At 43.1% G+C, this 14,683-nt stretch overlaps 1 protein-coding gene across 1 annotated transcript in view; it reads right to left on the minus strand.

Annotated features, from left to right (window-relative positions):
* Positions 1–3,932: 3,932 nt before the first annotated feature.
* LOC117527660 (retinoic acid receptor alpha-B-like) overlaps positions 3,933–14,683 on the minus strand; it is a 70,757-nt gene continuing 60,006 nt past the window's right edge. The window contains exon 9 of the mRNA XM_034190099.1: positions 3,933–4,883. Within this exon, the coding sequence (XP_034045990.1) occupies positions 4,630–4,883 (254 nt within the window). The 3' untranslated portion in view covers positions 3,933–4,629. The remainder of the gene's footprint in view (positions 4,884–14,683) is intronic.

Here is a 14,683-nt window from a genome sequence, read left to right on the forward strand (position 1 = left end):
CTAATTTTTAACTTAAACTTAACTTAATTGTACATTATACGTAGGTTGAGTAAACTAAAAAATGTTGACTTCAATTTTTGTATTTTTCACTTTTTTAAAAAATTTCTTTACAGTGTGAGTTCTGGTATCACATGTAAAGCTACAGTGCATAGGATTTATTGCCATCTTGTGGTGAGGTTGCAGACTGTATGAGGTCTGTCAATAAAGTAACGGTCCTTTTTATTTTTTTTCAAAAACTATATGGATTTCATTCATATGTTTTTACGTCAGACATGCTTGAACCCTTGTGCGCATGCGTGAGTTTTTCCACGCCTCTCGGTGATGTCATTCGCCTGTGAGCACGCCTTGGGAAGGAGTGGTCCTGCCCCCTCGTCGGATTTTCATTGTCTGGAAATGGCGGAATGAAAAGGACTTTTTTTCCATCAGAATTTTTTCAGAAGCTGTTAGAGACTGGCACCTGGAAACCATTCGAAAAATTTATCTGGCTTTCGGTGAAAATTTTACGGGCTTCACAGAGAATAAGGACTGTTACTACAGCTTTAAGGACCCCTTTAAGGACGCTGGGCGCGCCGCGCTCTGAGCTGCGACACGGCACAAGCCACCGGACCATTTCTAAACGCATGGCTCTGTGGATACAAGACTGTCCTGTGCTCTTTCTCTGGTTATCACAAGAGCTGGAAATCAGCCATTTTCCGGCAGATTTCACTTTTAACAAGAGATTTTGTCATGGAAAGCCGCGCGGAGGCTTCGCGCGTAAAGACCGATTCGCTTTGGAAGCGAGACAACGGAACACCTCCGTTTCGGAGTGTTAGAGGACAAGTTGGGACATGTCTATCTCGGCTTTCAGTGCTTACCAGTCGAGTGAGTATAAAAGAACTTGTGGAGAGCTGGACATGTCCCAACTTGTCCTCTAACACTCCGAAACGGAGGTGTTCCTTTGTCTCGCTTCATCAGCAAATCGGTCGTGACGCGCGAAGCCTCCGCGCGGCTTTCCATGACAAAATCTCTTGTTAAAAGTGAAATCTGCCGGAAAATGGCTGATGTCCAGCTCTTGTGATAACCAGAGAAAGAGCACACGACTGTCTCGTATCCACAGAGCCATCCGTTTAGAAATGGTCCAGTGGCTTGTGCCGTGTCGTCGCAGCTCGGAGTGCGGCGCGCCGAGCATCCTTAAAGGGGTCCTTAAAGCTGTAGTAACAGTCCTTATTCTCTGTGAAGCCCGTAAAATTTTCACCGAAAGCCAGATAAATTTTTTGAATGGTTTCCAGGTGCCAGTCTCTAACAGCTTCTGAAAAAATTCTGATGGAAAAAAGTCCTTTTCATTCCGCCATTTCCAGACAATGAAAATCCGACGAGGGGGCGGGACCACTCCTTCCCAAGGCGTGCTCACAGGCGAATGACGTAACCGACAGGCGTGGAAAAACTCACGCATGCGCACAAGGGTTCAAGCATGTCTGATGTAAAAACATATGAATGAAATCCATATAGTTTTTGAAAAAAATAAAAAGGACCATTACTTTATTGACAGACCTCGTATTATGCCATCACTGATCACAATTTTGTTTCCCTTCACATTTTTGCTTCTTTGGCAGCAGGGATTTATGCTCCTTTTGCTTTCTCTTGTGATAAGCAGTATGTAAGATCCTTTATTTCACAAAATGCAAACAACAAAGTGTCCTTTTTACTGTATTAACATGAAACATGAAAGAGCCTGCTCCCACGTACTCATGAACGGTTCATTCTAACCTCAAAACACACTGACCCCTTGTTGCAGGTAATTAAACACTCATAAACAGATAATTATGCTACATTTACTTCTTGTAATAAACACCCCTAAATCCTACACGCTGTAGCTTTATACATTTTTTTCTTTTTTACATTTAATGATGCAAATTAAATAAATTAGAGAACTGAACATGCCTCAAGTTCAAAAGATTCCAATTAATGCTTACATTGATAGTATTCTTATAAATACTGCATGACAGGTGTTTATTTTTGGCCATAAAGTGTGTGTCACGGGACAGAGGATAAAGATTCAGGGTCATGAGGGGTGATTCGGTTTTCACTTTCTACACATGTACAGTTTAGAAAATAACTTCTTGTTTTTGTGTCAGTCTGGCAGCTTAAAAGTGCTTTCACAGCCTTTTTATATACAGTATATTGTACATGGTGACTTTTGCATATTATACAGGAACTGTGTGAAAAATGAGGAATGTTACAGTGAAGCAATCTGCCCACATTTGAGCACCATCTTCATGATCAGTTTTTCAGTTTGGAATTTGTATGGGCAGTGTGGACTTGACACTAAAAGATTAGAGGTCACTGGAGGTCTGGCAACATAAAGAACAAATAAGAACACACTGGGCTGTGTCTGCTGGCCAGAACAGCAAAAAATAGAGCCTGACCGATATGGATTTTTTTGGGTGCAGCCGCTGATATAGATTGGGGAATTAAAAAAAAATTATAATACGAGGTCTGTCCGTAAAGTATCGTACCTTTTTATTTTTTTCAAAAACTATATGGATTTCATTCATATGTTTTTACGTCAGACATGCTTGAACCCTCGTGCGCATGCGTGAGTTTTTCCACGCCTGTCGGTGACGTCATTCGCCTCTGAGCACGCCTTGTGGAAGGAGTGGTCCCGCCCCCTCGTCGGATTTTCATTGTCTGGAAATGGCGGAATGAAAAGGACTTTTTTTCCATCAGAATTTTTTCAGAAGCTGTTAGAGACTGGCACCTGGAAACCATTCGAAAAATTTATCTGGCTTTCAGTGAAAATTTTACGGGCTTCACAGAGAATAAGGACTTTAACTACAGGTTTAAGGACCCCTTTAAAGGACGGTCGGTGCGCCGCGCTGCGACGATGCGGCACAAACCACTGGATCATTTCTAAGCTGATGGCTCTGTGGATACGAGACCGTCGTGTGCTCTTTCTCTGGTTATCACAAGACCTGGACATCAGCCATTTTCCAGCTCTCCACAAGTTCTTTTATACTCACTCGACTGGTAAGCACTGAAAGCCGAGATAGACATGTCCCAACTTGTCCTCTAACACGCCGAAACGGAGGTGTTCCTTTGTCTCGCTTCATCAGCGAATCGGTCGTGACGCGCGAAGCCTCCGCGCGGCTTTCCATGACAAAATCTCTTGTTAAAAGTGAAATCTGCCGGAAAATGGCTGATGTCCAGGTCTTGTGATAACCAGAGAAAGAGCACACGATGGTCTCGTATCCACAGAGCCATCAGCTTAGAAATGATCCAGTGGTTTGTGCCGCATCGTCGCAGCTCGCAGCGCGGCGCACCGACCGTCCTTTAAAGGGGTCCTTAAACCTGTAGTTAAAGTCCTTATTCTCTGTGAAGCCCGTAAAATTTTCACTGAAAGCCAGATAAATTTTTCGAATGGTTTCCAGGTGCCAGTCTCTAACAGCTTCTGAAAAAATTCTGATGGAAAAAAAGTCCTTTTCATTCCGCCATTTCCAGACAATGAAAATCCGACGAGGGGGCGGGACCACTCCTTCCACAAGGCGTGCTCACAGGCGAATGACGTCACAGACAAGCGTGGAAAAACTCACGCATGCGCACGAGGGTTCAAGCATGTCTGACGTAAAAACATATGAATGAAATCCACATAGTTTTTGAAAAAAATAAAAAGGTACGATACTTTACGGACAGACCTCGTATATCTGCCAATATGTACAAGAAAAATGGCAATGATTCCTGACATTTTGTGATCAAACCCTTATGACAAAGAAATGCAATGAGGTTCGATGTTTTACAATTTAAACATGAATTTTATTTTAAATAACTAAAAGTATAACCAACATCCAACCAGCGTATCTTTGCCATTGCCTTATCACATCGCTTTGCATTTGCATAAAACTTCATCTATTTTGGCCCTGCCTCGCTGACGGCATAGCAACTAATTGTCTCTTTTCACTCTAAAATGCCCAGTCTGATTGAAAATGAATAGCAGCTGGTTGCTTTGCCTCCCTCCGTCTGTTGTAGTTAATGTGACCCAGAGCTGCTGAGGGTCCCAGCCATGCTTGACAGAACTGTAAACAATGTCGTCAGAGTGCTCTCTGCTGGGTAAATTACATAATGACAACATTTTCAACAGTCTGCATTGATTTCTTTTTTTTGGTAAAACTTTTCATATCGGCAAAAATAATGTAGATACCAACATGTTCAAGAAAGGCTCACATAGACCGATGTTGTCATCAACTGGTATTATCAGTCAGGCTCTAGTAAGAAATGCTAACAGCCTGAAGAATGACAACAGTATCACTTCTCTTTTTAAATGCTCATAATGTCCAGCTAAAAACAGCTAGATTCTGCATAGAATTAACCTTGAAGGTAAATTATATACTGTGTTAACAATGTGACATCACCGTGTCAATCAGCCCTCTGTGTATTTAACCTGCTGCTTTTCTCTCCCGGCAGCAATCATGTATTCATTCTGATGAGCTCAGAGTTTGCATGACGCTGTGGATCCAGCCCAGTCTCAATGTCAAATAAAGCACGGGTCCAGTCTTAACTCTGGCTCTTATTCAGTGGAATAGTCTTCCTGCAGTACCATGCTGTGTCCCTAAGGGGGCACTGTGTTGAGAATAGGTGTTGAGTGGAGTGGGACAGTTAAGTGGAGGGACAGGGGGAAGGTGAGCAGGGCACGTAGCTTGGGCTTGGAGACGGAACCGAAGCAGATGATGGGCTTGATTGACAGCTCCCAAGTTCTGCTTCCTCATTTCCTCCTCCTCCCCTTCCTGCTCCTCCTTTTCCTCCCCCAGCTCCATGGCCTTCTAGTCCCTCAGAGTTCTCTAGCATCTCCTGGATAAGAGGTGGCATGGAGCCTGGGATTTCCATTTTCAACGTGATCACTCGCTCTGCTCCTACAAGACAAACACACACAGGGAAGGTTAAAAATAAAATATTTATGGTATTTCCATATTTATATCAAACCAGTTTTGAAATAGATTCACACCGTGTCAGGTCCATAAGTATTTGGACAGTGACAATGTTTGTAATATTGCATTTGTATACCACCACAATGGAGCTGAAATGAAGCAATCAAGCTGTACTCCTGGTTCAAACCCCACCATGTCTCCATGTAATGTAGAGGTGTGACTGGAAGGACATCTGGTGTAAAACATGTGCCAATTCAACATGCAGATCCACTTCAGATTTGCTGTGGTGACCCTGAGCGCAAAACAAGGGAGCAGCCGATGCAGTTTACTTACTGTCATTTGTACACATATTGGGCCTAATGTATCAATGTGCGTACGGCGATATTTGAGCGTATATGGGGTGTACGCCAAAACGGCTGCACCACTTGGCATTTATCAATGTGGTCGTTGGCGTACGCTGCGCTGAAATTATACACCAGGTCGAGAGGTGGTGTAAATTATACGCCAAAATGAACCAGCGCTGGAATCCACATAAAAATGAAAATGATCGGCCTGATAAACAGTGCTATTATACAAATCAATGCATATATTAGATGTATAACACTTTCCTGATTATACTACATAATAATCAATACAAATCCCGCTTTTGCGGGATTGCTGGTCTATCGAGCACGATCCGTGGCCACAGCGCTGACCGCAAAGAAAGCGCTGCTCGCCTTTTTTCCAGAGTCTGGAGCCAGAGCAGCGCTGAGCTTAACTTTATGTGGCGTGATCGTTTTAGACAATGAAATTGATAATTACAACTGTAGTATTGTCATTCCCTTTGCCCGTGCTGCAATCAGGTTTTGTCTTCTCCATTCGTTTGTCACAATAAAATAAATAAATACATCTTAAGAATAAAGAAATCTGAAAAATTAGGCGTGTCTTATTAATTGAGCGAGCAAATATCCACGTGTCAAGAATTACTGACGTGAAAAGAGAATACAGTGGTCCCTCGCTATAACGTGGTTCACCTTTCGCGGCCTCGCCGTTTCACGGAGTTTTTAGTCCAATTTTGCATGCCATGCCTTTTTTTTACAGTGTTCTGGGTTCTGCGTGTCTGTTTATAAGAATCTTCTCGCCCAGAAGAAAAAAGAGCGCCAACAACTACTCATAACTGTGTTGTCACTCGGAAAGACACCTGCAGCGAGGTGTGAGTGGAAAATGGCGCGGCGTCAGGACGCAGAGGCGCGATCTGTGAAATACTGGTCAGTCACTATTAATAATTTCTTATGTGTCCAACCTCGTAGGTTGATCGTTAAAATTAAATTCGGTAGTTCTAAAAGTCATCATAATTATTTATAGGAAAACCTTCTATTTTTATTTCTCAAACAAATGTTTGGGCCTGAAAACACTTTGGTCTTATTTTTCTACTAAGGTTTGAACTTTGAGAGTGTTTACACACGAGAGAAAAGTGAGAAAATGTTAATGCCTGATTGAGAAAGTGTATAAAGTGGTTTTACAGGGGTTTTACAGCTTTAAAACGTCTAGAATAATTGTAAAAAAATAACGCTGACTACGTCGCGGTTTCGCGTATTACGGACAATTTTTAGATTGTAACTCCCGCGATAAACGAGGGACCACTGTAACACTTTTTTGATTATACTACAAAACAATTAATACGATGGCCGCTTTTGACGCTCTACTGGCACGTGTCGTGATTGGTGGAGTTCTTTTTCTTTGCCGTCTTCCTGGCTTCCATGTCGTAAAATGAGGGTGTGTCTGAAGTGGAGTCTGAATATATACTCAACAAAAATATAAACACAACACTTTTGCTTTTGCTCCCATTTTGTATGAGATGAACTCAAAGATCTAAAACGTTTTCCACATACACAATATCACCATTTCCCTCAAATATTGTTCACAAACCAGTCTAAATCTGTGATAGTGAGCACTTCTCCTTTGCTGAGATAATCCATCCCACCTCACAGGTGTGCCATATCAAGATGCTGATTAGACACCATGATTAGTGCACATGTGTGCCTTAGACTGCCCACAATAAAAGGCCACTCTGAAAGGTGCAGTTTTGTTTTATTGAGGGGGGGATACCAGTCAGTATCTGGTGTGACCACCATTTGCCTCATGCAGTGCAACACATCTCCTTCGCATCATCCGTGAAGAGAACACCTCTCCAACATGCCAAATGCCAGTGAATGTGAGCATTTGCCCACTCAAGTCGGTTACGACGACGAACTGGAGTCAGGTCGAGACCCCGATGAGGACGACGAGCATGCAGATGAGCTTCCCTAAGACGATTTCTGACAGTTTGTGCAGAAATTCTTTGGTTATGCAAACCGATTGTTTCAGCATCTGTCCGAGTGGCTGGTCTCAGACGATCTTGGAGGTGAACATGCTGGATGTGGAGGTCCTGGGCTGGTGTGGTTACACGTGGTCTGCGGTTGTGAGGCTGGTTGGATGTACTGCCAAATTCTCTGAAACGCCTTTGGAGACGGCTTATGGTAGAGAAATGAACATTCAATACACGAGCAACAGCTCTGGTTGATATTCCTGCTGTCAGCATGCCAATTGCACGCTCCCTCAAATCTTGCGACATCTGTGGCATTGTGCTGTGTCATAAAACTGCACCTTTCAGAGTGGCCTTTTATTGTGGACAGTCTAAGGCACACCTGTGCACTAATCATGGTGTCTAATCAGCATCTTGGTATGGCACACCTGTGAGGTGGGATGGATTATCTCAGCAAAGGAGAAGTGCTCACTATCACAGATTTAGACTGGTTTGTGAACAATATTTGAGGGAAATGGTGATATTGTATATGTGGAAAAAGTTTTAGATCTTTGAGTTCATCTCATACAAAATGGGAGCAAAACCAAAAGTGTTGCGTTTATATTTTTGTTGAGTATATGGGTGTGTTTATTATAATTACGAGTGTTTTCACCCGCCCCATTTATCAAGGTCGCGTCAGGCGTACGCTGGAAATGGGCAGGTGTGCACTGCTTGATACATGTCACGGCAACTTTGGTGTACTTCAAATTTACACCGTAAATTTACGCCACAAGTGCGCAACTTTGATACATGAGGCCCATGGCCTCCATTTTCAGCGCCCATAAGTAATGGAACAAGTTAAAATATTTGGACTATTTTTATTATAAATCATCACGTTTGTAGCCAAATGTCTGTCGACAAAACAAGGGGTGAGTATGTGAACATTTCTAAAGGCCCTGTCACACCTTGATGATTTAGCCTGTGTACACCGACTGTATTAAAAAAGCTGGCATATGCTGGCACCACGTCTAATAAATTAATGTAGCTGTCACATCTTGATAATTAGCTAGCGTATGCCAACAGCCCCGTATCCACCGAGTGGTTTGGGTCGGTACTGCACGGTGTGATGCAGGTCAGAAACAGAGTATTTTAACATTATTTCATTGTATTTTTATCTTTGTGGACCTTTTTAATCGCAGCCAGAATGCTGATGAGTCAACTGATGGCTGTGGTAAATGAACAAATGACAGAAAGCGACCAGCTCTTTAAAGTTTAAATCATCACAGCGCTTATCAGGTCTGGTGAGGCTTGATCGATCAGGTCTGATCACACCGACAGTGATGGTGCTTTCAAAGTTTAATTATCACAGTGCTACAATTTTAATCATCACAGCGCTTTATCAAGTCTGATTAGACCTGATGAAGCGCTATGATAATTTAAACTTTAAAGCGCCGCCACTGTCGGTTTGATCATACCTGATTGTGATAGCATGTCACTTTAAAAGTTTAAATCATCACAACTGTTCTGTCTGATCAGGTGTATACCATGACAGACCATGACCAGACCATGACACTGGCATCCTCTGAGAAATGCAAACCACTGAAGGACTTGCTTTAAAATGCTACCTTTACAGCCACGACAAAGAATTTAAGTATTTTCAGATGTTTTCCAAAATCAGGAGTTTTATTTGGATATATGTTCATCAGATTGTGATGGTGAATCAGACTGAAGTGAACAGGTAAGACTTTATATTTACTCCGTGTCTGAATGAAACAGTCTGTTTGCATGAGGACTGCAATTTTCAGCCACTCAATGGCCAGCATTCATGGACATATTTTGACTTATGAGTAAATTACATGAAATATGTGCCAACAATCACATAACTTACCTACAACTTATGTCCCACATGTGCAGGGTGTATGAGTCAGACGCTGGCACACGTTGAAAATTTTCAGCATGCCCAAAATTTTTCAAGTAGCTCAGAGGAGTAGGACTGTATCAGCGTGCTTCAACATGCTTCAACATGCTCTTAACTTACCCATAACTAATTAGACATACACCAGCGTTTTTTAATAGGGTTGGCATACACTGGCTAAATCGTCAAGGTGTGACAGGGCCTTGAGTCATTCAGTATGTCATGAAGCTGTGGACTATGTGATCTAATGTAATCATTCATTTTTTGCTTCCCCCACTTCCAGCTCGGCGCTCTAGGCAATTGGCTAGTTGGCCTACTGTGCTGTAATGTCAGTTTTCAGACGTTCGTCATTTCCTTTGCATTTCACAGTGTTTTCTTTTGCTGAGAATTAAGGATATATTATTAGTAATCAGTATTTCATGATCACAAAGTTATGTGTTTTTGTCAGTGAGACTTGAACTTCAGAGCGTTTTATTTAGCAGTAGTTTAAACGTCACAGTTTTAAGAAGTTAGTGTTTCCTTTGAATTTCAGAGTTTTATTTTGCAGGACGTTACGTAGACTTTAAGTACATATTACTAGTAATCATTACTTGAGCACAATAAAGTTATGTATTATCATCTTTGAGACCTGCATTTCAGAGTGTTTTAGTTTGTCATTTCCTTTTAATTTCAGTGTTTTATTTTGCTGGAAAATTAAGGATATATTATTAGTAATCAGTACTTCATGATCACAATAAAGTTATGTGTTCTTCTCAGTGAGACTTGAATTTCTGAGTGTTTATGTAGCTGGAGTTTAACAGTGTTTCCTTTTGTAGAACATTACAGTTTTTTTCAGTTGCTAACAAGCGTGCTTCCAGCCGTTTGACACATTTTCAAAACTCTTCACACAATTAGCAAAACATCAGACTTGTGGCCATACCATTCACAGATTTCATGACATTTTCACACAATTTGCAGTCAGTAAACACATTTCCACAATGCTTACATTTTCATAACAGACAAGATATGCCCCTTAACAAAATTATAAATTATTTTGGTATTTCTTACAATTGTTAACACACAACATCCCACAATAGCAAAAACAATGTGCCAAACCATAGACACAGCATAAAAGCACCTCCTTCAGCAATGGTATCAGTTCAAAAACAATATATCTCAGCTAACTGACAAATAATTGAATAACTGACAGCTCACTTCTATTGGGTAAATGGGACCAACCACAGCTGATCATAGTATGGCTTAAATTTAGACACTTACAAAAGGAGGCCTTTGCTGATTGATGTTTTTGGAAGTAGAAAGAGAATGTCTGGACGAGGAAGGCTGAGAGCGAGGGGCCCAGGAAGAGGGGTAGGTGCAGAAAGAGGGGCAGAAGCAATGAGAGGGGCTGTTGCAAGAAAAGGTGCAGGCCCAGTAAGAGTTGCAGGCCCAGGAAGAAGAGCAGGCCAGACGAGAGGACATGGTAGAGGGGTATGGATGCGTGGTGGAGGCATTCAAAGACCTGCAAGAACAGTGGTGACTGATGAAATCCGTGCCACTGTAATTGATCACGTGACAAACCATGGTCTGTCACTGAGAGAGGCAGGTGAAAGGGTGCAGCCCAATTTGCCACGATCAACAGTCGCCAGCACTGTTCGCATATTTCAGCAAACCAACAGGTAAGTATTTAATTTTACATGGATTGTTTCTATTCTCACTGGTAAATAATGTCATATAGTAATTTGGTGTTTTGTATTATCCCCCTAAAGGGTGCAATGCCTTCCTCACTCTGGGGGAAGAGGAAAGTTCCTAAACAATGAGCAAGAGCTGGCCATTGTGGCAATGGTTGTTGCCAACAACGAAATAAAGCTGCGCGAAATTCAGGCCAGAATTGTTGATGACCAGGAACTCTTTCAAAATATCAACAGCATCAACCTGACCACCATTACACGCACAGTTTCTGTGTAGGCTCTCAGTTGTCCAGGTGGTTTCCATAGTAGAGAAGCTTGAATCTTCGACTGGACTGGGTTGCTTGACGTGAGGACGTTTCGCTTCAAATCGCAGAAGCTTCCTCAGCTAAAATTCTTGCTCTGGAAGTCTGACTTCTGTCAGACTCTTACGCACACTGGCAAAACACAGAGTGCGCATGAAGCAGCTCTACACTGTACCATTTGACAGGAACAGTGATAGAGTGAAGGAGCTGCGAAGGCAGTATGTTCAGGTACACAGTATATTCAATTCTATGTCCAGTTCTGTTTGCTGAGCACTTTGTGAACAATACAGTACCACAGTAGATTACAATACAGTATGATATACAGTAATGATTTGATTTGCATGAACTTTGTTTCAGAAAGTAATGGAATTGGAGGCCAACCAGGTTCCTCATGATTTCATCTACGTTGACGAGGCCGGCTTCAATTTGGCAAAAAGGCGTCGCCGTGGAAGAAATGTCATTGGACAAAGAGCTACAGTTGATGTACCAGGGCAGAGGGGGGCCAACATCACTATGTGCGCAGCCATTGTACATACAGGTTTACTCCTGCACAGGTCTCAGGTGGGGCCTTACAACACAGAGCACCTCCTCACATTCCTGAATGACCTCCACCAAGGCCTGGTTCCACAAGAGGATGATGAGGGTGACAACATCAGGACCTTCGTGATCACTTGGGATAACGTGGCTTTCCATCACTCACAGGTGGTGACAGCCTGGTTCAGGGACCAACCAAGACTGTTACGCCTCTTCCTTCCACCATATTCACCCTTCCTCAATCCAATCGAAGAATTCTTCTCGGCATGGAGGTGGAAGGTGCATGACCATCGGCCACACAATCAAATGACCCTCCTAGATGCCATGGAAGCTGGCTGTAGGGACATTACAGTGGACGATTGTCAAGGCCACTCAAAGCGGTTTTACCCCAGGTGCATTGCCTTGGAGGACATAAGATGTGATGTGGATGAAAACGTGGCCAAACCCAGACGACCACAGAGATTAGATGCACATTTTTGTTTTTTGTTTGGTTTCCCCTCTTTATCTGGGTATTTTGCTGTATTTTGTTTATTGGGAAGCATTGCTCTTTTGTGTTTTTTTCATACTGTAAAACCTTTGTGTTCTGTCACAGTGTATACAGTATTTCAAATATACCTACAACAGTAAAATAAACCGTTTGTAAATCTCTTTGCTTTTTACTGAAATGCTTTTGAATGTGACTATTACATGTCAACATACAACCAAGATATTTGGGGTAAACCAGTGGATTGCATGTTTTGCATGCAAATGCATGTAAAACAAACATAAATGTCTATGTAGTTATTAAATGTGAAAAGTACTCAGTATTTTGAACCCTATGTCATTCAAAGCGCATATTAAACAAATATGTAGGACTGCTTTTTTGCATTTACGCAATATCTCTAAAATCAGAAAGGTCTTGTCTCAGAGTGATGCTGAAAAACTAATTCATGCATTTATTTCCTCTAGGCTGGACTATTGTAATTCATTATTATCAGGTTGTCCTAAAAGTTCCCTAAAAAGCCTTCAGTTAATTCAAAATGCTGCAGCTAGAGTACTGACGGGGACTAGAAGGAGAGAGCATATCTCACCCATATTGGCCTCTCTTCATTGGCTTCCTGTTAATTCTAGAATAGAATTTAAAATTCTTCTTCTTACTTATAAGGTTTTGAATAATCAGGTCCCATCTTATCTTAGGGACCTCGTAGTACCATATCACCCCAATAGAGCGCTTCGCTCTCAGACTGCAGGCTTACTTGTAGTTCCTAGGGTTTGTAAGAGTAGAATGGGAGGCAGAGCCTTCAGCTTTCAGGCTCCTCTCCTGTGGAACCAGCTCCCAATTCAGATCAGGGAGACAGACACCCTCTCTACTTTTAAGATTAGGCTTAAAACTTTCCTTTTTGCTAAAGCTTATAGTTAGGGCTGGATCAGGTGACCCTGAACCATCCCTTAGTTATGCTGCTATAGACGTAGACTGCTGGGGGGTTCCCATGATGCACTGTTTCTTTCTCTTTTTGCTCTGTATGCACCACTCTGCATTTAATCATTAGTGATCGATCTCTGCTCCCCTCCACAGCATGTGTTTTTCCTGGTTCTCTCCCTCAGCCCCAACCAGTCCCAGCAGAAGACTGCCCCTCCCTGAGCCTGGTTCTGCTGGAGGTTTCTTCCTGTTAAAAGGGAGTTTTTCCTTCCCACTGTAGCCAAGTGCTTGCTCACAGGGGGTCGTTTTGACCGTTGGGGTTTTACATAATTATTGTATGGCCTTGCCTTACAATATAAAGCGCCTTGGGGCAACTGTTTGTTGTGATTTGGCGCTATATAAAAAAAATTGATTGATTGATTGATTGATTGGTGTACTTTGACTGACTTCATATACCTTGTGAAGTGAAAACAAGTGTTATTCTCTGACAGAAGTATTTCATTTTGAGTCATATATCCAGTGTTTTTGTAACATTAGTACGTGCAGAGAAAGGTGAGTTCTATGTTGGGAAGGTGTCGTAACACGGACCCACAACAGGGGGCGCAAATGAACGGACAATGGATAAGACAAAGAGTAACAATTTAATGTTGTGAAACGCACAACTGGATACAGACAAAGATACAATGCCAATTAAACACAAGGTGACGTGCGGGCAGGCTCGAAGATAGGAGACCTCTGGCGATCAAAGAGCCGGGACCCACACAGCTTCCACCACCAACGGCCTGAAGAACACCGGACCGCCAAGTCCTGAGTCCCCAGGTGGTCACCGTCTTCTGCTGCAGACCCTGGTACTGCTGGCAGAAGATGAAAAACAGACAATGGTGAGTGTGTATCCACACACCCAGTACTCCTTCACCTACAGATCTTCAAGGAGGGAAAACCTCCACCTCCAGAAACAATTTCACCCATGCAGCTCCTGTTAGTCTCGTCCCTGGATGGAGTGAGAGGCGAAGAACGTCGCCCTCCAACTATCTGCCAATCCAGCTTCAGACAGAACCCGCAGGAACACGGCTGCACACAGAACAATGTTAGATACAATGATAATTCAGCAGAGAAGGGTACCTTAGACGGTAACTGATTTCTCGGCGAGGAGGTGGAGTAATAATCCGGCTTTTGTAGGGACGCTGGTGATTGGTGACAGCTGGTGTAAATGAATAACAGCTGTCACTCTCTGTCTCGGCGCCCTCTCATGCTTGAAGCCCGCACTCCAAGCAGGGCACCGACTGGTGGTGGTGGGCCAGCAGTACCTCCTCTTCAGCGGCCCACACAACAGGACCCCCCCCTCAACAGGCGCCTCCTGGCGCCCGACCAGGCTTGTCCGGGTGTCGGCGGTAGAGATCGGCCAGGAGGGCCGGGTCCAGGATGAAGCTCCTCTTCACCCAGGAGCGTTCTTCGGGTCCGTACCCCTCCCAGTCCATCAGATATTGAAAACCCCGGCCCTTCCGACGGACGTCCAGGAGCCGACGAACAGTCCATGCCGGCTCCCCGTCGATGATACGGGCAGGAGGTGGTACGGGTCCAGGAGTGCAGAGTGGTGAGGCGTGGTATGGTTTTAATCTGGAGACATGAAACACTGGGTGAATCCGCAGTGAAGCTGGGAGTTTCAGCTTCACTGCGGCCGGGCTGAGGATCTTGATTATAGGAA

Source organism: Thalassophryne amazonica, chromosome 16 (genome assembly GCF_902500255.1).
Source record: "Thalassophryne amazonica chromosome 16, fThaAma1.1, whole genome shotgun sequence".
Lineage (NCBI taxonomy): Eukaryota > Metazoa > Chordata > Actinopteri > Batrachoidiformes > Batrachoididae > Thalassophryne > Thalassophryne amazonica.